Source organism: Salmo trutta, chromosome 32 (assembly GCF_901001165.1).
Source record: "Salmo trutta chromosome 32, fSalTru1.1, whole genome shotgun sequence".
In the NCBI taxonomy this organism is placed as follows: Eukaryota; Metazoa; Chordata; class Actinopteri; order Salmoniformes; family Salmonidae; genus Salmo; species Salmo trutta.
Genome location: NC_042988.1, coordinates 3,036,991 through 3,062,556, shown reverse-complemented (window position 1 = coordinate 3,062,556; position 25,566 = coordinate 3,036,991). Strand labels below are relative to the sequence as shown.

General features: G+C 42.5%; 3 protein-coding genes across 3 annotated transcripts; all 3 read left to right on the top strand.

Annotated features, from left to right (window-relative positions):
• The first annotated feature begins 2,616 nt into the window (after positions 1-2,616).
• On the top strand, positions 2,617-7,040 carry LOC115170588 (uncharacterized). The gene is made up of 2 exons (XM_029726852.1): positions 2,617-3,793; positions 6,626-7,040. The coding sequence occupies exons 1-2, from the start codon at positions 2,711-2,713 to the stop codon at positions 6,803-6,805; spliced, it is 1,263 nt and encodes a 420-aa protein (XP_029582712.1). The 5' UTR covers positions 2,617-2,710; the 3' UTR covers positions 6,806-7,040.
• A 2,182-nt stretch (positions 7,041-9,222) lies between these two features.
• Positions 9,223-13,343, top strand: LOC115170648 (uncharacterized). Its single transcript, XM_029726895.1, has 2 exons — positions 9,223-10,399; positions 13,164-13,343. The coding sequence occupies exons 1-2, from the start codon at positions 9,317-9,319 to the stop codon at positions 13,341-13,343; spliced, it is 1,263 nt and encodes a 420-aa protein (XP_029582755.1). The 5' UTR covers positions 9,223-9,316.
• A 7,781-nt stretch (positions 13,344-21,124) lies between these two features.
• LOC115170587 (uncharacterized) lies at positions 21,125-25,269 on the top strand. Its single transcript, XM_029726851.1, has 2 exons — positions 21,125-22,277; positions 25,064-25,269. The coding sequence occupies exons 1-2, from the start codon at positions 21,195-21,197 to the stop codon at positions 25,241-25,243; spliced, it is 1,263 nt and encodes a 420-aa protein (XP_029582711.1). The 5' UTR covers positions 21,125-21,194; the 3' UTR covers positions 25,244-25,269.
• Positions 25,270-25,566: the final 297 nt, after the last annotated feature.

The following is a 25,566-nucleotide window of genomic DNA, read 5'->3' as shown; positions in this document are numbered from 1 at the left end:
TTCACGTTAAAAATGGAACAAAAGATTAGTGCTAAACAACGTTTGACATGTTTAAACAAACGTAAATAGATTATTTACTAGGTTTTCTTTAGCTTTTCGACGTGACTTTACACTGCCCACCTCATTTTGTGGGAGCCTACTGAACGCTAACTATTTGGACATAAATTATGAACTTTGTCAAAAGAAACCACATTTGTTCTGGACCTGGGATCTCTGGCAGCGCCTTCTGATGGAGATAATCAAAGGTAAGGGGATATTTAGAATGTTATTATCGATATTAGATGATGCTAATGCTAACGGTATAGCTTAGCTTAGCATATAGCTTATTGTTGTTAGCATAGTACCCAGTTTATGCAAAATGTGATTTCCCAGTAAAGTTATTTTGAGATCTGGCCATTCGGTAGCAATTACGAGATGATAATATATTATTCTTTGAATGACAATATTATAATTTACCAATGTTTTCGAATAGTAATTCCGTGATTTGTAATGCTGGATTCACTGGGTGCATTCGAGCCGAAAAAAATTCTGAATTTCACCGCGACTGTAAATGCTGTTTTTGGATATAAATATGAACTTGATGGAACTAAAAATGCATGTATTGTATAACATAATGTCCTATGAGTGTCATCTGATGCAGATTGTCAAAGGTAAGTGCATAATTCTAGCTAGTTTTCTGTCTGTTGATGCCCTTCTTTGAATTGGCTAAACATTACACGCAGCTATTGTCAATGTACTCTCCTCACATAACCTAACTTTATGCATTCTCCGTAATGCCTCTGAAAATCGGACAGCGTGGTTAGATTTAGGAGATATATCTTTCAAATGGAGGAAAATAGTTGATTATTTGATTTTTTGAAATGATTACTCTTGCAGTTTTGAATTCCCCGCCATGGTCACATGACAATGAATCCCAATACCGGGATAAGATCGGGATAAGATCCTCAACAGGTTAAATATTTTCTTGGATATTGGACTGGGAGTTTGCTTTGTTATTTGGATGGTTGTCCATATTTTTCCATGAGGCTTTCCCCCAAAATGGAGAGAGAGAGACTTAATAGAAATGCATATAAACCATTACACCGACTTTTGGTATGACTTTGTGGTTTGTTAGCAAGGAGTTACGTCAAAGATAATTCTCATTCATTGGAAATTGTGCAGTATAACAATCTACATTCCAACATTACTTAAATAATAAAGTTATTTTAGTATATTGTGAAACCTGATTTCACGCTTGAGCATAGGTGTGTTGTTTACCAGAGGAAAGCACAATTGCCTAACGGGTAAAACTCAAATATACACAGCCATACAGAGCTAACTACGTGCTACGTACAAGGCTAGCAACCCAATGACTGCCTGAAGAGCCAATCTCGAAGTGCCTTCAGAAAGTATTCACGCCACTTGACTTTTTCCACATTTTGTTGTATGGATAAAATTGAGTTTCACTGGCCTACACACAATCCCCCATAATGTGAAAGTGGAATTATGTTTCTAGAGGTTTTTACAAATTAATACATTTAAAGTATTGTGTCATTAAGTTTTCAATCCCTTTGTTATGCGCAAGCATGAAGGGACAAGGGAGGTTTTTCCATGCCTCGTAAAGAAGTGCACCTAATGGTAGGTGGGTAAAAAAACGAACAAATAAAGTCAAAAGTCTCAGATAGCTCCCTTCATAACATCTACGAGTCTAGGCGGACATGAATGTGTACAATTTAACAGGTTTTTTCTTGTTCTTTCAAATGGTCAATATGGAAATCAAACAAGGAAACAAGACTTATTGGATTGGAATTCACACCAGTGGTGAATCTCAAAAGTCCTTCCTCCAGTCTTCTCCCCACCCTCTCAAAACATCATAGGGAAGCAAGGAGAGCATTGTAAAATAAGAACTTTTGAGAGTCACACATTGTGACAAAATGGTTGTTTTAGAAGGGTCAAGGGGCACACCCAGGGTGAGTCGTCATCTTCCTCCTCTATCGGTTGTAAAACTGAGACGACACCCACGCCAGGCCACACTTGAGGTTGGTCAACATGAACTTGAGTGCCTTGGTCCACTGCTCCTCTGAGTTGAACTGGGTCTTGATGGAGTAGGAGCCGCCGATGCCTCAATCTTACCCTTCTCGACATCCATCCTGAACCATAACAGAAAAAGTTGTGCTAAAACTCAAACCCCCAAGTGTTTATTTATTGAGGGGTATGAAAGAAACTGGCAACATCTACAACTGCTAACACCCACATTTTTTAAAATCTAAGGCCAGTAAACTAAAACAAAATAATCTGCAGATTTCTCATGCTAGTGACTAGTTGGAGGCAAATGATCATGCACAGACAAAGGATTAAGCTGTCAAAAGCTGACCAACTCCAGTTATTTGTGTAAGTACAATAGAGTACCACAGTATGAGTCATAATACCCATAAAACATAGCGGTCAAACAAGGAAATGGTTCTAACCGTATTTCCACCATTCATTTCTCCCCATAGGGAATTTTAGAAACACTTAAAATAAGGGATTGTTTTAATTATGATGTCACAACTGATCAATAATTTCCAAATGTTCTGTTTGAACATTCCGGTGTCTGATTGTCTTGGATACTAGTGTTCTATTTTCAGCAATCTAGCAAATTCGTCCTGAGATATAGTTAACACAGTAGATCACCATAAAATATCAAAAGTGCTACTTGACGAAAACTTAGTTGCAGAACGAGGTTAGAAGAATGCCACTGTCAATCTCCTTCATGATGAGGAGATTCTTGCGGCCGCTACAGGAAGATAATGCTTTAACAGGGAACCTTGGAGCTGCCAGAAGCAACTGCGTTCAGCCTGCCCTGACATCTCAACCCAAGGCCACTGAGAAGCTTCCAACTTTCAAACAAAACAGTTTAAACACCTCCAGTATCCCAGTACTGGAGTTGACTGAAGAAAGAAAGGGTGCTCTGCAGCGACTTGCCAGTTTGAAGGCTGTGGAAAGGAAACCACATCCTCCCTCCAGAATCCCAGTACTGCAGAAAAAGAGGTCCATCTGCAATGGGAAGAGTCAAAGACTGCATGTAGCTCCAACATCTCAGCAGTCAGGGAAGGCTACTGTTCCTCCCATCCGGAAGCCACTGCAACCCATCCATACTAAGAGGGATCAAACCTGCGTGGTGAAAGACATCTACCTCCATAGTGCCAAGCCATTGAAGGCAGTCCATGGAGCCAATATGGTCGCCAAGATGCCACTTCCTCCCATTAGAGCCAGAGTCACTGTGCCAAACAATGATGCCAAGAAGAAGCCTTTCCAGCCAGTCAGACCAGAGGGCAGCCCTCGTCCTGCTGCTTCAAAGTACAGAAGGCAGGTTGTGAAGAAACACGTTCAGTTCAAGACTCAGACCCTAACTGTACAGGATCTACCGCCATGCCCCGACGAGATGGTATGGGACGTCTTTAACTCAGAGGCTGAGCAGGTGATGGCATATATGAAGGCCAAGCTGATCAGTGTCACCCAAGAATTGAAACTGATTAAAAGTGGGGCCAAGATGGATGCTCAGGCTCTGGAGGAGAAAAACGCTAAAGAACGGTTGAGAAAAAAGGTGGAGAAGTTCATCCAGGAGATTTGCCTAATGAAGGTGGATTCTGACCTATGGGAGATGATAAGAGATAACGAAGAAGAGGAAGAAAGGAATAAAGAGGTGAGGAGAAATGGAGAACAAAGCAGTGTGGCAAGTAAGCCAAAGCAGACAGCCACGAGATACACTGTGATCAAACCAAAGGAAGTCAAGAAGGGTTTGAACATGGAAGAGAAAAAGGAGGACAGACAGGTAAAGTAGCTTGACATTCCAAAGCCATGCTAACTGCTGATCTAGTGTAGTGTTGGTGATCACGTGCGTTTGTATCAGAGGAGGCTGATGGGGGGAGTTATAGGAGGATAGGATCGTTGTAATGGCTGGAATGAAATGAATTGATCGGAATCAAACGTGGTTTCCATGTGATTGATGTGTGTGATACCGTTCCTTTTATTCTATTCCAGCTATTACAATGAGCCCATTACAATGAGCTCCTTCCATCAGCCTCATCTGGTTTGTACATATTGTATATCTTGTCTTTGTTGCCCAGCTGCCCATTATTTGGCCCATCTGATAACATCCATTCATTCAGGTGGTGTTGAAACGTCGATGTGGGATGAGTGCAGCCAACTCCAAGCTGAAGCAGTGTGAGCACTGCGGCCGGTGCTTTGATCCTAGTCGCCTGGAGAAGCACAGCGAGATCTGTGCCAAGCTCTCCTCCAAGAGCTCTAGACGGGGGGTCTATGACTCCACCAAGCACCGGCTCAAAGGCACTGAACTGGCTGGCTACGTGAAGCGATCCGTGGTCTGATGCACCAAGGGACCTGAGTCTGTTGCTCTTTTGTATTTTGGAATGAACAGACAGACATACAGTGACTGCTAAACCACCTGCTGCCCAAATTAGGACTTCTACCTTGGAATCTGTGAGGGTTCCAATAAGAGGCAGTACTACTAGGAGGCAGTATTGTATACAGAAACGTCTAAACCAACAGTGTTCAGCAGTTCCTCAAATCTACAGAAACACCTGTATAAAACACCTCAATAAAATAAAATCCAAATACTCAGCTAAATCATTCTGTCAGATGTGTTACTAGTGCAGGAAAGTAGAATAAATGAAATATTAAGAAACAAGGGAACATATTTGTCAAATCTGAATATGAAAAGGAGTGATTTTTTGTATGAATTGGAAAAATGAAGAAAGATAAACTAATTAATTTAGTGGTTTAACTTACCAAATTTACACATAACTGAAGTTGGTCAGCTTTTGACAGCTTAATCCTTGGTCTCTCGACATAATCCGTAGCTGATTACAATTATAATTAGATGATGTCTGCTAGACTAGTTGACTGACCTGTAGGGCAGGGAGATACCCGTGTCTCCCTTCTCCACCTCCTCCTTGAACTGCTGCACACAGTCCAGGAAGGCCACCATGGCATGGTCAAACATGTTGTCCCAGAAAAAGCGCAGGCCCCCTGTACAGTACAGTGGTAGCCTACACATACAAGAAGAAAGAGAGAGTGGAATGTACCATATACAACATGGCTTATTTACTGGGGTTGGCTTGGGCCAGTCTAATGAGCATTGGAAAATAGTTCACTCTTTTTTTCACAGCTCATTAAAAAATGTTTGTTGTTTGTCTCCATATAGTAGCCAGCGGTTAGTGTGTTCATGTACGTTTTAGTTCGAGACCTTACTTGTCGGTAACAGCCATCACACCTCCTCATCCATGCATCACGGTGGGAACCACACATGCGGAGATCATCCGTTCACCTACTCCGCGTCTCACAAAGACACGGCGGTTGGAACCAAATCTCAAATTTGGACTCATCAGACCCAAGGACAGATTTCCACCGGTCTAATGTCCATTGCTCGTGTTTCTTGGCCCAAGCAAGTCTCTTCTTCTTATTGGTGTCCTTTAGTAGTGGTTTCTTTGCAGCAGTTCGACCATGAAGTCCTGATTCACGCAGTCTCCTCTGAACAGTTGATGTTAAGACGCATCTGTTACTTGAACTCTGTGAAGCATTTATTTGGACTGCAATCTGAGGTGCAGTTAACTCTAATGAACTTCTCCTGTGCAGCAGAAGTAACTCTTCCTTTCCTGTGGGGATCCTCATGAGAGCCAGTTTCATCATAGCGCTTGATGGATTTTGCGACTGCACTTGAAGAAACTTTGAATGTTCCGTAATGACTGACTTTCATGTCTAAAAGTAATGATGGACTGTCATTTCTCCTTCCTTATTTGAACTGTTCTTGCCATAATTGTTTATTTTTAACCTTTATTTAACAAGGCAAGTCAGTTAAGGACAAATTGTTATTTACAATGACAGCCAAACAGGGAGTTAACTGCCTTATTCAGCTGCAGAACGAGATATTTTTATCTTGTCAGCTCAGGGATTTGATCCAGAAACCTTTCAATACTAGCCCAACACTCTAACCACTAGGCTACCTGCCATCCCACTTGGTCTTTTGTCAAATAGGGCTGTCTTCTGTATACCACCACTACCTTGTCACAGCACAGCTGATTAGCTCAAACACATTAAGAACGAAAGACATTCCACAAATGAACTTTTAACAAGGCACACCTGTTAATTAAATACATTCCAGGTGAATACCTCATGAAGCTGGTTAAATGAATGTCAAGAGTGTGCAAAGATGTCATCAAGGCAAAAGCTTGGCTGTTTTGTCGAATCTAAAATATATGTTGATTTGTTTAACACTTTTTGGGTTACTACATGATTCCAAATGTGTTATTCCATAGTTTTGATGTCTTCACTATTATTCTACAATGAAAATAGTAAAAATAAAGTAAAGCCCTTGAATGAGTAGTGTGTCCAAATTCTTAACTGGTATTGTGTGTGTGTGTGTGTGTGTGTGTGTGTGTGTGTGTGTGTGTGTGTGTGTGTGTGTGTGTGTGTGTGTGTGTGTGTATCTACCTATCTATCTATCTATCTATCTATTGGGGGATTGGAAATGATGCAGACAATTACATTGATGGATGCCACAATCTCTATGTATATTAAAGCTGATCTACCCCCTAAAAAACAAATAAACATCTCACTTCGGTGCCTTTTTCTCTCTCTCCGTCAGGCCTTCATCCGCCGCTACCTGGCCTACCGCAAGGAGGAGCGCATCGACGTGCTGCAGCTGGCCCAAGACCCCTTCCTCATGCCCCCCTTCCGCAAGGCCCTGGCCACCGGACCTGGGCCGTTGGCGTTGGGCTCCACGCCCTCCACCTCCAGCGCATACAACAGCAGTGCCTCGAACTGAGGTGCCCAACGCCACATTACTCAAATGCCCTCCCTTCTGGATAGGGGGATGGGGGAAGGAGGATGGAGGGGGAAAAAACAGACTAAAGGATGGAGGAGTAATAACTGAAGTGCCCTCCCTATCCCCACCCCTCCTAAGACATGAAGGGGCAGTGCCAGTCTATGGCTTGTCTGTAGGACCCAATGGCTGCCCACGTACATGTACACACACACACCCCTGCCACAAAGAAGAGAAAGAACTTGATTGGCCTGTCCAGTGGGCTGCATCACAGGGTCATAGGAAAACAGACTGAAGTCACAGTGTGTTGGGTGTGTGTGTGCATACCTGTTTTCGGGAAAACCAAACAGCTCTTATCAAATTGTATTTGTCACATATATGTGTTTAGCAGATGTTATTGCGGGTGTAGCGAAATGCTTGTAAGCTAGAAGCATGGCAGCCCTATCTGTCGGCACCATTTTCATACATATCCATTCCATTTGATGTTTTGAGAGAAATACTTTTTTGTAAATTGTTGCTTGAGTTGTATCATAAGTTAAACTCTATATATTTCCCAATAATAGAATCAATTGCCCCCCCCCCCCCACACACTTTTTGAACGGCTCAAATGATGGGGGAGTTTCTATTTTAGATGACCGAAGTTGAAGGCATGCCTGGCTGATACAACACTGTTACGTTTTACACACGTCTAACTGTCAAGTGAAAGAAAGAAGTACTTTTCACTAGGATCATCACTTTTGACAGATTTGATCAGATTTAAATATTTTCTTGGATATTGGACTGGGAGTTTGCTTTGTTATTTGGATGGTTGTCCATATTTTTCCATGAGGCTTTCCCCCAAAATGGAGAGAGAGAGACTTAATAGAAATGCATATAAACCATTACACCGACTTTTGGTATGACTTTGTGGTTTGTTAGCAAGGAGTTACGTCAAAGATAATTCTCATTCATTGGAAATTGTGCAGTATAACAATCTACATTCCAACATTACTTAAATAATAAAGTTATTTTAGTATATTGTGAAACCTGATTTCACGCTTGAGCATAGGTGTGTTGTTTACCAGAGGAAAGCACAATAGCCTAACGGGTAAAACTCAAATATACACAGCCATACAGAGCTAACTACGTGCTACGTACAAGGCTAGCAACCCAATGACTGCCTGAAGAGCCAATCTCGAAGTGCCTTCAGAAAGTATTCACGCCACTTGACTTTTTCCACATTTTGTTGTATGGATAAAATTGAGTTTCACTGGCCTACACACAATCCCCCATAATGTGAAAGTGGAATTATGTTTCTAGAGGTTTTTACAAATTAATACATTTAAAGTATTGTGTCAATAAGTTTTCAATCCCTTTGTTATGCGCAAGCATGAAGGGACAAGGGAGGTTTTTCCATGCCTCGTAAAGAAGTGCACCTAATGGTAGGTGGGTAAAAAAACGAACGAATAAAGTCAAAAGTCTCAGATAGCTCCCTTCATAACATCTACGAGTCTAGGCGGACATGAATGTGTACAATTTAACAGGTTTTTTCTTGTTCTTTCAAATGGTCAATATGGAAATCAAACAAGGAAACAAGACTTATTGGATTGGAATTCACACCAGTGGTGAATCTCAAAAGTCCTTCCTCCAGTCTTCTCCCCACCCTCTCAAAACATCATAGGGAAGCAAGGAGAGCATTGTAAAATAAGAACTTTTGAGAGTCACACATTGTGACAAAATGGTTGTTTTAGAAGGGTCAAGGGGCACACCCAGGGTGAGTCGTCATCTTCCTCCTCTATCGGTTGTAAAACTGAGGCGACACCCACGCCAGGCCACACTTGAGGTTGGTCAACATGAACTTGAGTGCCTTGGTCCACTGCTCCTCTGAGTTGAACTGGGTCTTGATGGAGTAGGAGCCGCCGATGCCTCAATCTTACCCTTCTCGACATCCATCCTGAACCATAACAGAAAAAGTTGTGCTAAAACTCAAACCCCCAAGTGTTTATTTATTGAGGGGTATGAAAGAAACTGGCAACATCTACAACTGCTAACACCCACATTTTTTAAAATCTAAGGCCAGTAAACTAAAACAAAATAATCTGCAGATTTCTCATGCTAGTGACTAGTTGGAGGCAAATGATCATGCACAGACAAAGGATTAAGCTGTCAAAAGCTGACCAACTCCAGTTATTTGTGTAAGTACAATAGAGTACCACAGTATGAGTCATAATACCCATAAAACATAGCGGTCAAACAAGGAAATGGTTCTAACCGTATTTCCACCATTCATTTCTCCCCATAGGGAATTTTAGAAACACTTAAAATAAGGGATTGTTTTAATTATGATGTCACAACTGATCAATAATTTCCAAATGTTCTGTTTGAACATTCCGGTGTCTGATTGTCTTGGATACTAGTGTTCTATTTTCAGCAATCTAGCAAATTCGTCCTGAGATATAGTTAACACAGTAGATCACCATAAAATATCAAAAGTGCTACTTGACGAAAACTTAGTTGCAGAACGAGGTTAGAAGAATGCCACTGTCAATCTCCTTCATGATGAGGAGATTCTTGCGGCCGCTACAGGAAGATAATGCTTTAACAGGGAACCTTGGAGCTGCCAGAAGCAACTGCGTTCAGCCTGCCCTGACATCTCAACCCAAGGCCACTGAGAAGCTTCCAACTTTCAAACAAAACAGTTTAAACACCTCCAGTATCCCAGTACTGGAGTTGACTGAAGAAAGAAAGGGTGCTCTGCAGCGACTTGCCAGTTTGAAGGCTGTGGAAAGGAAACCACATCCTCCCTCCAGAATCCCAGTACTGCAGAAAAAGAGGTCCATCTGCAATGGGAAGAGTCAAAGACTGCATGTAGCTCCAACATCTCAGCAGTCAGGGAAGGCTACTGTTCCTCCCATCCGGAAGCCACTGCAACCCATCCATACTAAGAGGGATCAAACCTGCGTGGTGAAAGACATCTACCTCCATAGTGCCAAGCCATTGAAGGCAGTCCATGGAGCCAATATGGTCGCCAAGATGCCACTTCCTCCCATTAGAGCCAGAGTCACTGTGCCAAACAATGATGCCAAGAAGAAGCCTTTCCAGCCAGTCAGACCAGAGGGCAGCCCTCGTCCTGCTGCTTCAAAGTACAGAAGGCAGGTTGTGAAGAAACACGTTCAGTTCAAGACTCAGACCCTAACTGTACAGGATCTACCGCCATGCCCCGACGAGATGGTATGGGACGTCTTTAACTCAGAGGCTGAGCAGGTGATGGCATATATGAAGGCCAAGCTGATCAGTGTCACCCAAGAATTGAAACTGATTAAAAGTGGGGCCAAGATGGATGCTCAGGCTCTGGAGGAGAAAAACGCTAAAGAACGGTTGAGAAAAAAGGTGGAGAAGTTCATCCAGGAGATTTGCCTAATGAAGGTGGATTCTGACCTATGGGAGATGATAAGAGATAACGAAGAAGAGGAAGAAAGGAATAAAGAGGTGAGGAGAAATGGAGAACAAAGCAGTGTGGCAAGTAAGCCAAAGCAGACAGCCACGAGATACACTGTGATCAAACCAAAGGAAGTCAAGAAGGGTTTGAACATGGAAGAGAAAAAGGAGGACAGACAGGTAAAGTAGCTTGACATTCCAAAGCCATGCTAACTGCTGATCTAGTGTAGTGTTGGTGATCACGTGCGTTTGTATCAGAGGAGGCTGATGGGGGGAGTTATAGGAGGATAGGATCGTTGTAATGGCTGGAATGAAATGAATTGATCGGAATCAAACGTGGTTTCCATGTGATTGATGTGTGTGATACCGTTCCTTTTATTCTATTCCAGCTATTACAATGAGCCCATTACAATGAGCTCCTTCCATCAGCCTCATCTGGTTTGTACATATTGTATATCTTGTCTTTGTTGCCCAGCTGCCCATTATTTGGCCCATCTGATAACATCCATTCATTCAGGTGGTGTTGAAACGTCGATGTGGGATGAGTGCAGCCAACTCCAAGCTGAAGCAGTGTGAGCACTGCGGCCGGTGCTTTGATCCTAGTCGCCTGGAGAAGCACAGCGAGATCTGTGCCAAGCTCTCCTCCAAGAGCTCTAGACGGGGGGTCTATGACTCCACCAAGCACCGGCTCAAAGGCACTGAACTGGCTGGCTACGTGAAGCGATCCGTGGTCTGATGCACCAAGGGACCTGAGTCTGTCGCTCTTTTGTATTTTGGAATGAACAGACAGACATACAGTGACTGCTAAACCACCTGCTGCCCAAATTAGGACTTCTACCTTGGAATCTGTGAGGGTTCCAATAAGAGGCAGTACTACTAGGAGGCAGTATTGTATACAGAAACGTCTAAACCAACAGTGTTCAGCAGTTCCTCAAATCTACAGAAACACCTGTATAAAACACCTCAATAAAATAAAAACCAAATACTCAGCTAAATCATTCTGTCAGATGTGTTACTAGTGCAGGAAAGTAGAATAAATTAAATATTAAGAAACAAGGGAACATATTTGTCAAATCTGAATATGAAAAGGAGTGATTTTTTGTATGAATTGGAAAAATGAAGAAAGATAAACTAATTAATTTAGTTGTTTAACTTACCAAATTTACACATAACTGAAGTTGGTCAGCTTTTGACAGCTTAATCCTTGGTCTCTCGACATAATCCATAGCTGATTACAATTATAATTAGATGATGTCTGCTAGACTAGTTGACTGACCTGTAGGGCAGGGAGAATCCCATTTCTCCCTTCTCCACCTCCTCCTTGAACTGCTGCACACAGTCCAGGAAGGCCACCATGGCATGGTCAAACTTGTTGTCCCAGAAAAAGCGCAGGCCCCCTGTACAGTACAGTGGTAGCCTACACATACAAGAAGAAAGAGAGAGTGGAATGTACCATATACAACATGGCTTATTTACTGGGGTTGGCTTGGGCCAGTCTAATGAGCATTGGAAAATAGTTCACTCTTTTTTTCACAGCTCATTAAAAAATGTTTGTTGTTTGTCTCCATATAGTAGCCAGCGGTAAGTGTGTTCATGTACGTTTTAGTTCGAGACCTCACTTGTCGGTAACAGCCATCACACCTCCTCATCCATGCTTCACGGTGGGAACCACACATGCGGAGATCATCCGTTCACCTACTCCGCGTCTCACAAAGACACGGAGGTTGGAACCAAATCTCAAATTTGAACTCATCAGACCCAAGGACAGATTTCCACCTGTCTAATGTCCATTGCTCGTGTTTCTTGGCCCAAGCAAGTCTCTTCTTCTTATTGGTGTCCTTTAGTAGTGGTTTCTTTGCAGCAATTTGACAATGAAGTCCTGATTCACGCAGTCTCCTCTGAACAGTTGATGTTAAGACGCGTCTGTTACTTGAACTCTGTGAAGCATTTATTTGGGCTACAATCTGAGGTGCAGTTAACTCTAATGAACTTATCCTGTGCAGCAGAAGTAACTCTTCCTTTCCTGTGGGGATCCTCATGAGAGCCAGTTTCATCATAGCGCTTGATGGTTTTTGCGACTGCACTTGAAGAAACTTTGAATGTTCCGTAATTACTGATTTTCATGTCTAAAAGTAATGATGGACTGTCATTTCTCCTTCCTTATTTGAACTGTTCTTGCCATAATTGTTTATTTTTAACCTTTATTTAACAAGGCAAGTCAGTGAAGGACAAATTGTTATTTACAATGACAGCAAAAAAGGGAGTTAACTGCCTTATTCAGCGGCAGAACAAGAGAGTTTTATCTTGTCAGCTCAGGGATTTGATCCAGCAACCTTGCAATACTAGCCCAACGCTCTAACCACTAGGCTACCCGCCACCCCACTTGGTCTTTTGTCAAATAGGACTGTCTTCTGTATACCACCACTACCTTGTCACAGCACAACTGATTGGCTCAAACACATAAAGAAGGAAAGACATTCCACAAATGAACTTTTAACAAGGCACACCTGTTAATTAAATGCATTCCCGTTGAATACCTCATGAAGCCGGTTAAATGAATGTCAAGAGTGTGCAAAGGTTTCATCTAGGCAAAAGGTTGGCTGTTGTGTCAAATCTAAAATATATGTTGATTTGTTTAACACTTTTTGGGTTACTACATGATTCCAAATGTCTTATTTCATAGTTTTGATGTCTTCACTATTATTCTACAATGAAATAGTAAAAATAAAGAAAAGCCCTTGAATGAGTAGTGTGTCCAAATTCTTAACTGGTACTGTGTGTGTGTGTGTGTGTCTACCTATCTATCTATCTATTGGGGGATTGGAAATGATGCAGACAATTAAATTGATGGAAGCCACAATCTCTATGTAATATTAAAGCTGACCTACCCCCTAAAAAACAAATAAACCTCTCATTTCGGTGCCTTTTTCTCTCTCTCTGTCAGGCCTTCATCCGCCGCTACCTGGCCTACCGCAAGGAGGAGCGCATCGACGTGCTGCAGCTGGCCCAAGACCCCTTCCTCATGCCCCCCTTCCGCAAGGCCCTGGCCACCGGACCTGGGCCGTTGGCGTCGGGCTCCATGCCCTCCACCTCCAGCGCATACAACAGCAGTGCCTCAAACTGAGGTGCCCAACGCCACCCCAAAGGGCCCCTTTGGGGGCCACATTACTCAAACGCCCTCCGTTCTGGATAGGGGGATGGGGGAAGGAGGATGGAGGGGGTAAAAACAGACTAAAGGATGGAGGAGTAATATCTGAAGTGCCCTCCCTATCCCCACCCCTCCTAAGACATGAAGGGGCAGTGCCAGTCTATGGCTTGTCTGTAGGACCCAATGGCTGCCCACGTACATGTACACACACACACCCCTGCCACAAAGAAGAGAAAGAACTTGCTTGGCCTGTCCAGTGGGCTGCATCACAGGGTCATAGGAAAACAGACTGAAGTCACAGTGTGTTGGGTGTGTGTGTGCATACCTGTTTTCGGGAAAACCAAACAGCTCTTACTTATCAAATTGTATTTGTCACATATATGTGTTTAGCAGATGTTATTGTGGGTGTAGCGAAATGCTTGTAAGCTAGAAGCATGGCAGCCCTATCTGTCGGCACCATTTTCCTACATATCTATTCCATTTCATGTTTTGAGAGAAATACTTTTTTACAAATTCTTGCTTGAGTTGTATCATAAGTTGAACTCTATATATTTACCAATAATAGAATCAATTGCCCTCCCCCCCTTTTGGATTGGCTCAAATGAAGGGGAGTTTCTATTTTAGATGACCAAAGTTGAAGCCATGCCTGGCTGATACAACACTGTTATGTTTTACCAGGGGCGAAAATCTGATATCAACTTTGGAGGGGACAATTACATGAAATTTTCTCAAGAGCAATTCCTGAGGGGGACACCAAAAGGAGTGCTGTAACACATAGCCTACATTGTAATATGGTAAATGTATATTGAGGAACCAAAGAAATAAGGTGTTTGCCGTACACCTAACTACCGGTACCCAAAACTACACAACTAATCACAACAGCAATACCATTGCCTTTAACAAATCTTAGTTCAGTCACCAGTTTAAGTTGAGAGTGGGGTTATCCATGGCATTTGCCAATTATGTTCCTATTTTACAAGTAAAAAAAATTGAGAACCTTTCATAATGTTGCCAAACAAAGACTCAACAAACTTACCTGAGAGTCCCTGTCTCTGCCAGTCTGTCCCTGCATATCTGTCCCCAACTCTGCTGTCTGTGTGCCATCTGTTGCCTGCTCTGCCTAATGACATCATTGTGAAACATTTCCATTAGAATTTCATTTCTTTCTTATGAACATTTTATCAACTAGTCTTTGAGATATTAGGCTACTAGGGTTCTTACTATGCGTTTTGGTGTATTGAAAAATGCTCTGAAGTCCGTCTTTTATTTTTCAACCATTTTTCTACCTGGCTGGCTGGCTGGCTGGCTACACACACAGTGTAGGTTATTTACAGTAGGATATGGGCTTCTATCATCTTCAATCATTCTATTTGGGCTTCGATCTAAAAGGTAGCTAGCAAATGTGAAACGGATTAAAATGACAAGAGTTGACAGCTGTATGAGTTCACCATTTACACAACATATGCTGCAACCTTTTGTAATTTTAATAGTTTGTTTCATATTGGCTGGCTTCCAACAATAGCTGAATTTGCAAAGCTAGCGAGCACCAATTCAGTTTCAGTGGTGTTTGCTATAATCTTTGCTACCCGGGTTAAATAAAGGTGAAATAAAATAAATAAATAAAAGTTCCCTTGTGACAATTTAGCTTTTGCAACGAGACCATTAAATATATACTGCTCAAAAAAATAAAGGGAACACTTAAACAACACAATGTAACTCCAAGTCAATCACACTTCTGTGAAATCAAACTGTCCACTTAGGAAGCAACACTGATTGACAATAAATTTCACATGCTGTTGTACAAATGGAATAGACAACAGTTGGAAATTATAGGTAATTAGCAAGACACCCCCAATAAAGGAGATGTTCGGCAGGTGGTGACCACAGTTCTTATGCTTCCTGGCTGATGTTTTGGTCACTTTTGAATGCTGGCGGTGCTTTCACTCTAGTGGTAGCATGAGACGGAGTCTACAACCCACACAAGTGGCTCAGGTAGTGCAGCTCATCCAGGATGGCATATCAATGCGAGCTGTGGCAAGAAGGTTTGCTGTGTCTGTCAGCGTAGCGTCCAGAGCATGGAGGCGCTACCAGGAGACAGGCCAGTACATCAGGAGACGTGGAGGAGGCCGTAGGAGGGCAACAATCCAGCAGCAGGACCGCTACCTCCGCCTTTGTGCAAGGAGGAGCAGGAGGAGCACTGCCAGAGCCCTGCAAAATGACCTCCAGCAGGCCACAAATGTGCATGTGTCTGCTCAAACGGTCAGAAACAGACTACATGAGGGTGGTATGAGGGACCGACGTCCACAGGTGGGGGTTGTGCTTACAGCCCAACACCGTGCAGGACGTTTGGCATTTACCAGAGAACACCAAGATTGGCAAATTCGCCACTGGCGCCATGTGCTCTTCACAGATGAAGCAGCTTCACACTGAGCACATGTGACAGACGTGACAGAGTCTGGAGACGCCGTGGAGAACGTTCTGCTGCCTGCAACATCCTCCAGCATGACCGGTTTGGCGGTGGGTCAGTCATGGTGTGGGGTGGCATTTCTTTGGGGGGCCGCACAGCCCTCCATGTGCTCGCCAGAGGTAGCCTGACTGCCATTAGGTAACGAGATGAGATCCTCAGACCCCTTGTGAGACCATTTGCTGGTGCGGTTGGCCCTAGGTTCCTCCTAATGCAAGACAATGCTAGACCTCATGTGGCTGGAGTGTGTCAGCAGTTCCTGCAAGAGGAAGGCATTGATGCTATGGACTGGCCCGCCCGTTCCCCAGACCTGAATCCAATTGAGCACATCTGGGACATCATGTCTCGCTCCATCCACCAACGCCACGTTGCACCACAGACTGTCCAGGAGTTGGTGGATGCTTTAGTCCAGTTCTGGGAGGAGATCCCTCAGGAGACCATCCGCCACCTCATCAGGAGCATGCCCAGGCGTTGTAGGGAGGTCATTCAGGCACGTGGAGGCCACACACACTACTGAGCCTCATTTTGACTTGTTTTAAGGACATTACATCAAAGTTGGATCAGCCTGTAGTGTGGTTTTCCACTTTAATTTTGAGTGTGACTCCAAATCCAGACCTCCATGGGTTGATAAATTAGATTTCCATTGATTATTTTTGTGTGATTTTGTTGTCAGCACATTCAACTATGTAAAGAAAAAAGTTTTTAATAAGATTATTTCTTTCATTCAGATCTAGGATGTGTTGTTTAAGTGTTCCCTTTATTTTTTTGAGCAGTGTATTTAAGACAATGGTAGAAGAGAGTGTAGTTCTGTTCAGTTTGGATTTCAGTTTATCGCTAACCTTATCACAGGGACTTTGAAGCACTAACTTACATCATCTGCATGCTGATCTTGGAATAAATTGACGATAGCAAAGATTCCATCTTTGATGACGCCACATAAATGGAATAGGTACTAGCTAGCTTAATAGTTAATATTTGCGCGCTAGCTCTGCATATTCAGCTAGTGTGTGTGCTCGATTGACTGGATTAACCTCACGTCAGTTACGTGCATTGAGTGCCTTTCAGACAGTAGATACGACCTCTCTGTTACCTAGCAAGCTAAGGAACTGGCAGTGGATCAAACCATTGTGAGGCAAAGGGTGGGGGGGGTCGCAATCTTTTGAAACTTAAAAACGCGCTATTGAGTGTCTATAATCAGCACAATTGCTTTCATTGTGTATGATTAATATTATTTAAATTACATAGTTATGTTTCAGTGATATATTGGGGGGGACAAATCATATTTTTCCCAGGATGGAGGGGTCGTGTCCCCCCCGGGATTTCCGCCCCTGTGTTTTACAAACGTCTAACTGTTAAGTGAAAGAAAGAAGTCATTTTCACTAGGATCATCACTTTTGACTGATTTGATCAGATTTAAATATTTTCTTGGATATTGGACTGGGAGTTTGCTTTGTTATTTGGATGGTTGTCCATATTTTTTCATGAGGCTTTCCCCCAAAATGGAGAGGGAGAGACTTAATAGAAATGCATATAAACCATTACACCAACTTTGGGTATGACTTTGTGGTTTGTTAGCAAGGAGTTACGTCAAAGATAAATCTCATTCATTGGAAATTGTGCAGTATAACAATCTACATTCCAACATTACTTAAATAATAGCAAAGTTATTTTAGTATATTGTGAAACCTGATTTCATGCTTGAGCATAGGTGTGTTGTTTACCAGAGAAAAGCAGAATAGCCTAACTGGTAATACTCAAATATACACAGCCATACAGAGCTAACTACGTGCTACGTACAAGGCTAGCAACCCAATGACTGCCTGAAGAGCCAATCTCAAAGTGCCTTCAGGAAGTATTCACGCCACTTGACTTTTTCCACATTTTGTTGAATGGATTAAATTGAGTTTCACTGGCCTACACACAGTCCCCCATAATGTGAAAGTGGAATTATGTTTCTAGAGGTTTTTAAAAACGAATAAATTAAAAGTATTGTGTCAGTAAGTTTTCAATCCCTTTGTTAATCGCAAGCATGAAGGGACCAGGGAGGTTTTTCCATGCCTTGCAAAGAAGTGCACCTATTGGTAGCTAAGTGGCTTCTGGTTGTGTCTTTTCCTTCATATGCACATATCTTATGACACTGGATAGGTGAAAGCTGTTGTTTGCAATTGACTTGTTCAGTTCTTAACCTGTCTGGGCTTGGGGGCAGTATTTTCACGGCTGGATGAAAAACGTACCCAATTTAAACAGGTTACTACTCTGGCTCAGAAACTAGAATATGCATATTATTAGTAGATTTGGATAGAAAACACTCTGATGTTTCTAAAACTGTTTGAATGGTGTCTGTGAGTATAACATAACTCATATGGCAGGCAAAAACCTGAGAAAAAATCCAACCAGGAAGTGGATTGTAGTTTTTCAAGACTGGGCCTATTCAGTATACAGTGACTTATGGTTCAATTTGCACTTCCTAAGGCTTCCACTAGATGTCAACAGTCTTTAGAACGTGTTTCAGGCTTTTGCAGTCAATAGAGAGCGAACAAGACCTCCTTGAGTCTGATGACCGAGAGAATGACAGGCCACAATTACACGCGTTCACGTCAGGAGGTAGCTGTGTTCCAAAACGGTTTTCAAGACACTGCAATCATCCGGTTGAAATATTATTGAAGTTCTAAGTTAAAAAGGCCCTAAAGATTGATGTTTTACAACGTTTGACATGTTTCAACGAACGTAAATTTAACTTTTTGTCGTGACATTTTTGGCACGCTTCCTACTTTTGGAGTATCTTACTGAACGAAACAACAAGGAGTTATTTGGACATAAATAATGGACTTTATCGAACAAAACAACATTTATTGTGGACCTGGGATTCTTGGAAGTGCCTTCTGATGAAGATCATCAAAGGTAAGTGAACATTTCTAATGCTATTTATGATTTTAGATGACTCCAAAATGGCAGGTATCTGTATTGCCTGGTGTATTTTTCTGAGCGCAGTACTCGCTTTTTTGAAATCTGTCACAGCGGTTGCATAAAGGAGATGATCATAAATAATTCTTTGAATAACAGTTTAATATTTTATCCATGTTTAGGATGAGTATTTTTCTAAATTGTTGTGCTGATTCACCGGAAGTATTGGAGGCAAAATATTTTCAGAACGTCACGCGCCAATGTAAAATGCTGTTTTTGTATATTAATATCAACTTTATCGAACAACACATACATGTATTGTGTAACATAATGTCCTAGGAGTGTCATCTGATGAAGATCGTTAAAGGTGAGTGCTTCATTTCGCTGTGTTTTGGGTTTTATTGACACATGTCCTTGCTTGGAAAATGGCTGCGTGATTATTTTTGTCTATGTACTCTCCTAACATAATCTAATGTTTTGCATTCGCTGTAAAGCCTTTTTGAAATTGGACAAGGTGGTTACATCAAGGAGACGTGTATCTTTAAAATGGTGTAAAATAGTTGTTTGTTTGAGAAAGTTGAATTATGACATTTTGTTGATTTTCAATTTGCCGCCCTGATATTTCACTGGCTGTGTCCCGCAGGTGGGACGCTACCGTCCCACCTAGCACATAGAAGTTAAGTCAAAACTAACTAGGGCGCTCTGGAACATTCAATGTCGTCTCGGTAAGCAACTCCAGTGTATATTTGGCCTTGTATTTTAGGTTATTGTCCTGCTAAAAGTTGAATATCTCCCAGTGTCTGTAAAGCAGACTGAACCAGGTTTTCCTCTAGGATTTTGCCTGTGCTTAGCGCTATTCAGTTTATTTTCATCATAAACATCCTTGACGATGACAGGCATGTAGCCATCACCATGCTTGAAAATTTGAAGAGTGGTACTCAGTTATTTGTTGTTGGATTTGCTCCAAATATAACACTTTGTATTCAGGACATGAAGTCAATGTCATTGCCACAAATTTTGCAGTATTACTTGTACCTTATTGCAAACAGGATGCATGTTTTAGAAAATTTTTATTCTTTATAAACTTCCTTTTCACTATGTCATTTAGGTTAGTATTGTGGAGTAACTATGATGTACAGTAGTTGATCCATCTTCAGTTTTCTATCATTTCCGTTAAACTGTTTTAAAGTCACTATTGGCCTCTGTGAAATCCCTGAGCGGTTTCCTTCCTCTCCGGCAACTGAGTTAGGAAGGATGCCTATATCTTTGTACTGACTGGGTATATTGATACACCATCAAAAGTGTAATTATCAACTTCACCATGCTCAAAGGGATATTCAATGTCTGTTAGTTTTTTTTACCTACCTACCATTAGGACTCAATCCTTGAATGTGCTCCAAAAGTCTCAGATAGCTCCCTTCATAACATCTACGAGTCTAGGCGGACATGAATGTGTACAATTTAACAGGTTTTATCTTGTCCTTTCAAATGGTCAATATGGAAATCAAACAAGGAAACAAGACTTATTGGATTGGAATTCACACCAGTGGTGAATCTCAAAAGTCCTTCCTCCAGTCTTCTCCCCACCCTCTCAAAACATCATAGGGAAGCAAGGAGAGCATTGTAAAAGAAGAACTTTTGAGAGTCACACATTGTGACAAAACGGTTGTTTTAGAAGGGTCAAGGGGCACACCCAGGGTGAGTCGTCATCTTCCTCTTCTATCGGTTGTAAAACTGAGACGACACCCACGCCAGGCCACACTTGAGGTTGGTCAACATGAACTTGAGTGCCTTGGTCCACTGCTCCTCTGAGTTGAACTGGGTCTTGATGGAGTAGGAGCCACCGATGCCTCAATCTTGCCCTTCTCGACATCCATCCTGAACCATAACAGAAAAAGTTGTGCTAAAACTTAAACCCCCAAGTGTTTATTTCTTGAGGGGTATGAAAGAAACTGGCAACATCTACAACTGCTAACACCCACATTTTTTAAAATCTAAGGCCAGTAAACTAAAACGAAATAATCTGCAGATTTCTCATGCTAGTGACTAGTTGGAGGCAAATGATCATGCACAGACAAAGGATTAAGCTGTCAAAAGCTGACCAACTCCAGTTATTTGTGTAAGTACAATAGAGTACCACAGTATGAGTCATAATATCCATAAAACATAGAGGTCAAACAAGGAAATGGTTCTAACCGTCTTTCCACCATTCATTTCTCCCCATAGGGAATTTTAGAAACACTTAAAATAAGGGATTGTTTTAATTATGATGTCACAACTGATCAATAAATTCCAAATGTTCTGTTTGAACATTCCGGTGTCTGATTGTCTTGGATACTAGTGTTCTATTTTCAGCAATCTAGCAAATTCCTCCTGAGATATAGTTAACACAGTAGATCACCATAAAATATCAAAAGTGCTACTTGACGAAAACTTAGTTGCAGAACGAGGTTAGAAGAATGCCACTGTCAATCTCCTTGATGATGAGGAGATTCTTGCGGCCGCTACAGGAAGATAATGCTTTAACAGGGAACCTTGGAGCTGCCAGAAGCAACTGCGTTCAGCCTGCCCTGACATCTCAACCCAAGGCCACTGAGAAGCTTCCAACTTTCAAACAAAACAGTTTAAACACCTCCAGTATCCCAGTACTGGAGTTGACTGAAGAAAGAAAGGGTGCTCTGCAGCGACTTGCCAGTTTGAAGGCTGTGGAAAAGAAACCACATCCTCCCTCCAGAATCCCAGTACTGCAGAAAAAGAGGTCCATCTGCAATGGGAAGAGTCAAAGACTGCATGTAGCTCCAACATCTCAGCAGTCAGGGAAGGCTACTGTTCCTCCCATCCGGAAGCCACTGCAACCCATCCATACTAAGAGGGATCAAACCTGCGTGGTGAAAGACATCTACCTCCATAGTGCCAAGCCATTGAAGGCAGTCCATGGAGCCAATATGGTCGCCAAGATGCCACTTCCTCCCATTAGAGCCAGAGTCACTGTGCCAAACAATGATGCCAAGAAGAAGCCTTTCCAGCCAGTCAGACCAGAGGGCAGCCCTCGTCCTGCTGCTTCAAAGTACAGAAGGCAGGTTGTGAAGAAACACGTTCAGTTCAAGACTCAGACCCTAACTGTACAGGATCTACCGCCATGCCCCGACGAGATGGTATGGGACGTCTTTAACTCAGAGGCTGAGCAGGTGATGGCATATATGAAGGCCAAGCTGATCAGTGTCACCCAAGAATTGAAACTGATTAAGAGTGGGGCCAAGATGGATGTTCAGGCTCTGGAGGAGAAAAACGCAAAAGAACGGTTGAGAAAAAAGGTGGAGAAGTTCATCCAGGAGATTTGCCTAATGAAGGTGGATTCTGACCTATGGGAGATGATAAGAGATAACGAAGAAGAGGAAGAAAGGAATAAAGAGGTGAGGAGAAATGGAGAACAAAGCAGTGTGGCAAGTAAGCCAAAGCAGACAGCCACGAGATACACTGTGATCAAACCAAAGGAAGTCAAGAAGGGTTTGAACATGGAAGAGAAAAAGGAGGACAGACAGGTAAAGAAGCTTGACATTCCAAAGCCATGCTAACTGCTGATCTAGTGTAGTGTTGGTGATCACGTGCGTTTGTATCAGAGGAGGCTGATGGGAGGAGTTATAGGAGGATAGGATCGTTGTAATGGCTGGAATGAAATGAATTGATCGGAATCAAACGTGGTTTCCATGTGATTGATGTGTGTGATACCGTTCCTTTTATTCTATTCCAGCTATTACAATGAGCCCATTACAATGAGCTCCTTCCATCGGCCTCATCTGGTTTGTACATATTGTATATCTTGTCATTTTTGCCCAGCTGCCCATTATTTGGCCCATCTGATAACATCCATTCATTCAGGTGGTGTTGAAACGTCGATTTGGGATGAGTGCAGCCAACTCCAAGCTGAAGCAGTGTGAGCACTGCGGCCGGTGCTTTGATCCTAGTCGCCTGGAGAAGCACAGCGAGATCTGTGCCAAGCTCTCCTCCAAGAGCTCTAGACGGGGGGTCTATGACTCCACCAAGCACCGGCTCAAAGGCACTGAACTGGCTGGCTACGTGAAGCGATCCGTGGTCTGATGCACCAAAGGACCTGAGTCTGTCGCTCTTTTGTATTTTGGATTGAACAAACAGACATACAGTGACTGCTAAACCACCTGCTGCCCAAATTAGGACTTCTACCTTGGAATCTGTGAGGGTTCCAATAAGAGGCAGTACTACTAGGAGGCAGTATTGTATACAGAAATGTCTAAACCAACAGTGTTCAGCAGTTCCTCAAATCTACAGAAACACCTGTATAAAACACCTCAATAAAATAAAATCCAAATACTCATCTAAATCATTCTGTCAGATGTGTTACTAGTGCAGGAAAGTAGAATAAATGAAATATTTAGAAACAGGGGAACGTATTTGTCAAATCTGAATATGAAAAGTAGTGATTTTTTTAATGAATTGGAAAAATGAAGAAAGATAAACTAATTAATTTAGTTGTTTAACTTACCAAATTTACACATAACTGAAGTTGGTCAGCTTTTGACAGCTTAATCCTTGGTCTCTCGACATAATCCATAGCTGATTACAATTATAATTAGATGATGTCTGCTAGACTAGTTGACTGACCTGTAGGGCAGGCAGAATCCCGTGTCTCCCTTCTCCACCTCCTCCTTGAACTGCTGCACACAGTCCAGGAAGGCCACCATGGCATGGTCAAACATGTTGTCCCAGAAAAAGCGCAGGCCCCCTGTACAGTACAGTGGTAGCCTACACATACAAGAAGAAAGAGAGAGTGGAATGTACCATATACAACATGGCTTATTTACTGGGGTTGGCTTGGGCCAGTCTAATGAGCATTGGAAAATAGTTCACTCTTTTTTTCACAGCTCATTAAAAAATGTTTGTTGTTTGTCTCCATATAGTAGCCAGCGGTAAGTGTGTTCATGTACGTTTTAGTTCGAGACCTCACTTGTCGGTAACAGCCATCACACCTCCTCATCCATGCTTCACGGTGGGAACCACACATGCGGAGATCATCCGTTCACCTACTCCCCGTCTCACAAAGACACGGCGGTTGGAAATAAATCTCAAATTTGGACTCATCAGACCCAAGGACAGATTTCCACCGATCTAATGTCCATTGCTCGTGTTTCTTGGCCCAAGCAAGTCTCTTCTTCTTATTGGTGTCCTTTGGTAGTGGTTTCTTTGCAGCAATTTGACAATGAAGTCCTGATTCACGCAGTCTCCTCTGAACAGTTGATGTTAAGACGCGTCTGTTACTTGAACTTTGTGAAGCATTTATTTGGGCTGCAATCTGAGGTGCAGTTAACTCTAATGAACTTATCCTGTGCAGCAGAAGTAACTCTTCCTTTCCTGTGGGGATCCTCATGAGAGCCAGTTTCATCATAGCGCTTGATGGATTTTGCGACTGCACTTGAAGAAACTTTGAATGTTCCGTAATGACTGACTTTCATGTCAAAAAGTAATGATGGACTGTCATTTCTCATACCTTATTTGAACTGTTCTTGCCATAATTGTTTATTTTTAACCTTTATTTAACAAGGCAAGTCAGTGAAGGACAAATTGTTATTTACAATGACCGCAAAAAAGGGAGTTAACTGCCTTATTCAGCGGCAGAACAAGAGGGTTTTATCTTGTCAGCTCAGGTATTTGATCCAGCAACCTTTCAATACTAGCCCAATGCTCTAACCACTAGGCTATCTGCCACCCCACTTGGTCTTCTGTCAAATAGGGCTGTCTTCTGTATACCACCACTACCTTGTCACAGCACAACTGATTGGCTCAAACACATTAAGAAGGAAAGACATTCCACAGATGAACTTTTAACAAGGCACACCTGTTAATTAAATGCATTCCCGTTGAATACCTCATGAAGCCGGTTAAATGAATGTCAAGAGTGTGCAAAGGTTTCATCAAGGCAAAAGGTTGGCTGTTTTGTCAAATCTAAAATATATGTTGATTTGTTTAACACTTTTTGGGTTACTACATGATTCCAAATGTGTTATTTCATAGTTTTGATGTCTTCACTATTATTCTACAATGAAATAGTAAAAATAAAGAAAAGCCCTTGAATGAGTAGTGTGTCCAAATTCTTAACTGGTACTGTGTGTGTGTGTGTGTGTGTGTGTGTGTGTGTGTGTGTATCTACCTATCTATCTATGTATTGGGGGATTGGAAATGATGCAGACAATTACACTGATGGAAGCCACAATCTCTATTTAATATTAAAGCTGACCTACCCCCTTAAAAACAAATAAAGATCTCATTTCGGTGCCTTTTTCTCTCTCTCCGTCAGGCCTTCATCCGCCGCTACCTGGCCTACCGCAAGGAGGAGCGCATCGACGTGCTGCAGCTGGCCCAAGACCCCTTCCTCATGCCCCCCTTCCGCAAGGCCCTGGCCACCGGACCTGGGCCGTTGGCGTCGGGCTCCACGCCCTCCACCTCCAGCGCATACAACAGCAGTGCCTCGAACTGAGGTGCCCAACGCCACATTAGTCAAATGCCCTCCCTTCTGGATAGGGGGATGGGGGAAGGAGGATGGAGGGGGTAAAAACAGACTAAAGGATGGAGGAGTAATATCTGAAGTGCCCTCCCTATCCCCACCCCTCCTAAGACTTGAAAGGGCAGTGCCAGTCTATGGCTTGTCTGTAGGACCCAATGGCTGCCCACGTACATGTACACACACACACCCCTGCCACAAAGAAGAGAAATAACTTGCTTGGCCTGTCCAGTGGGCTGCATCACAGGGTCATAGGAAAACAGACTGTAGTCACAGTGTGTTGGGTGTGTGTGTGCATA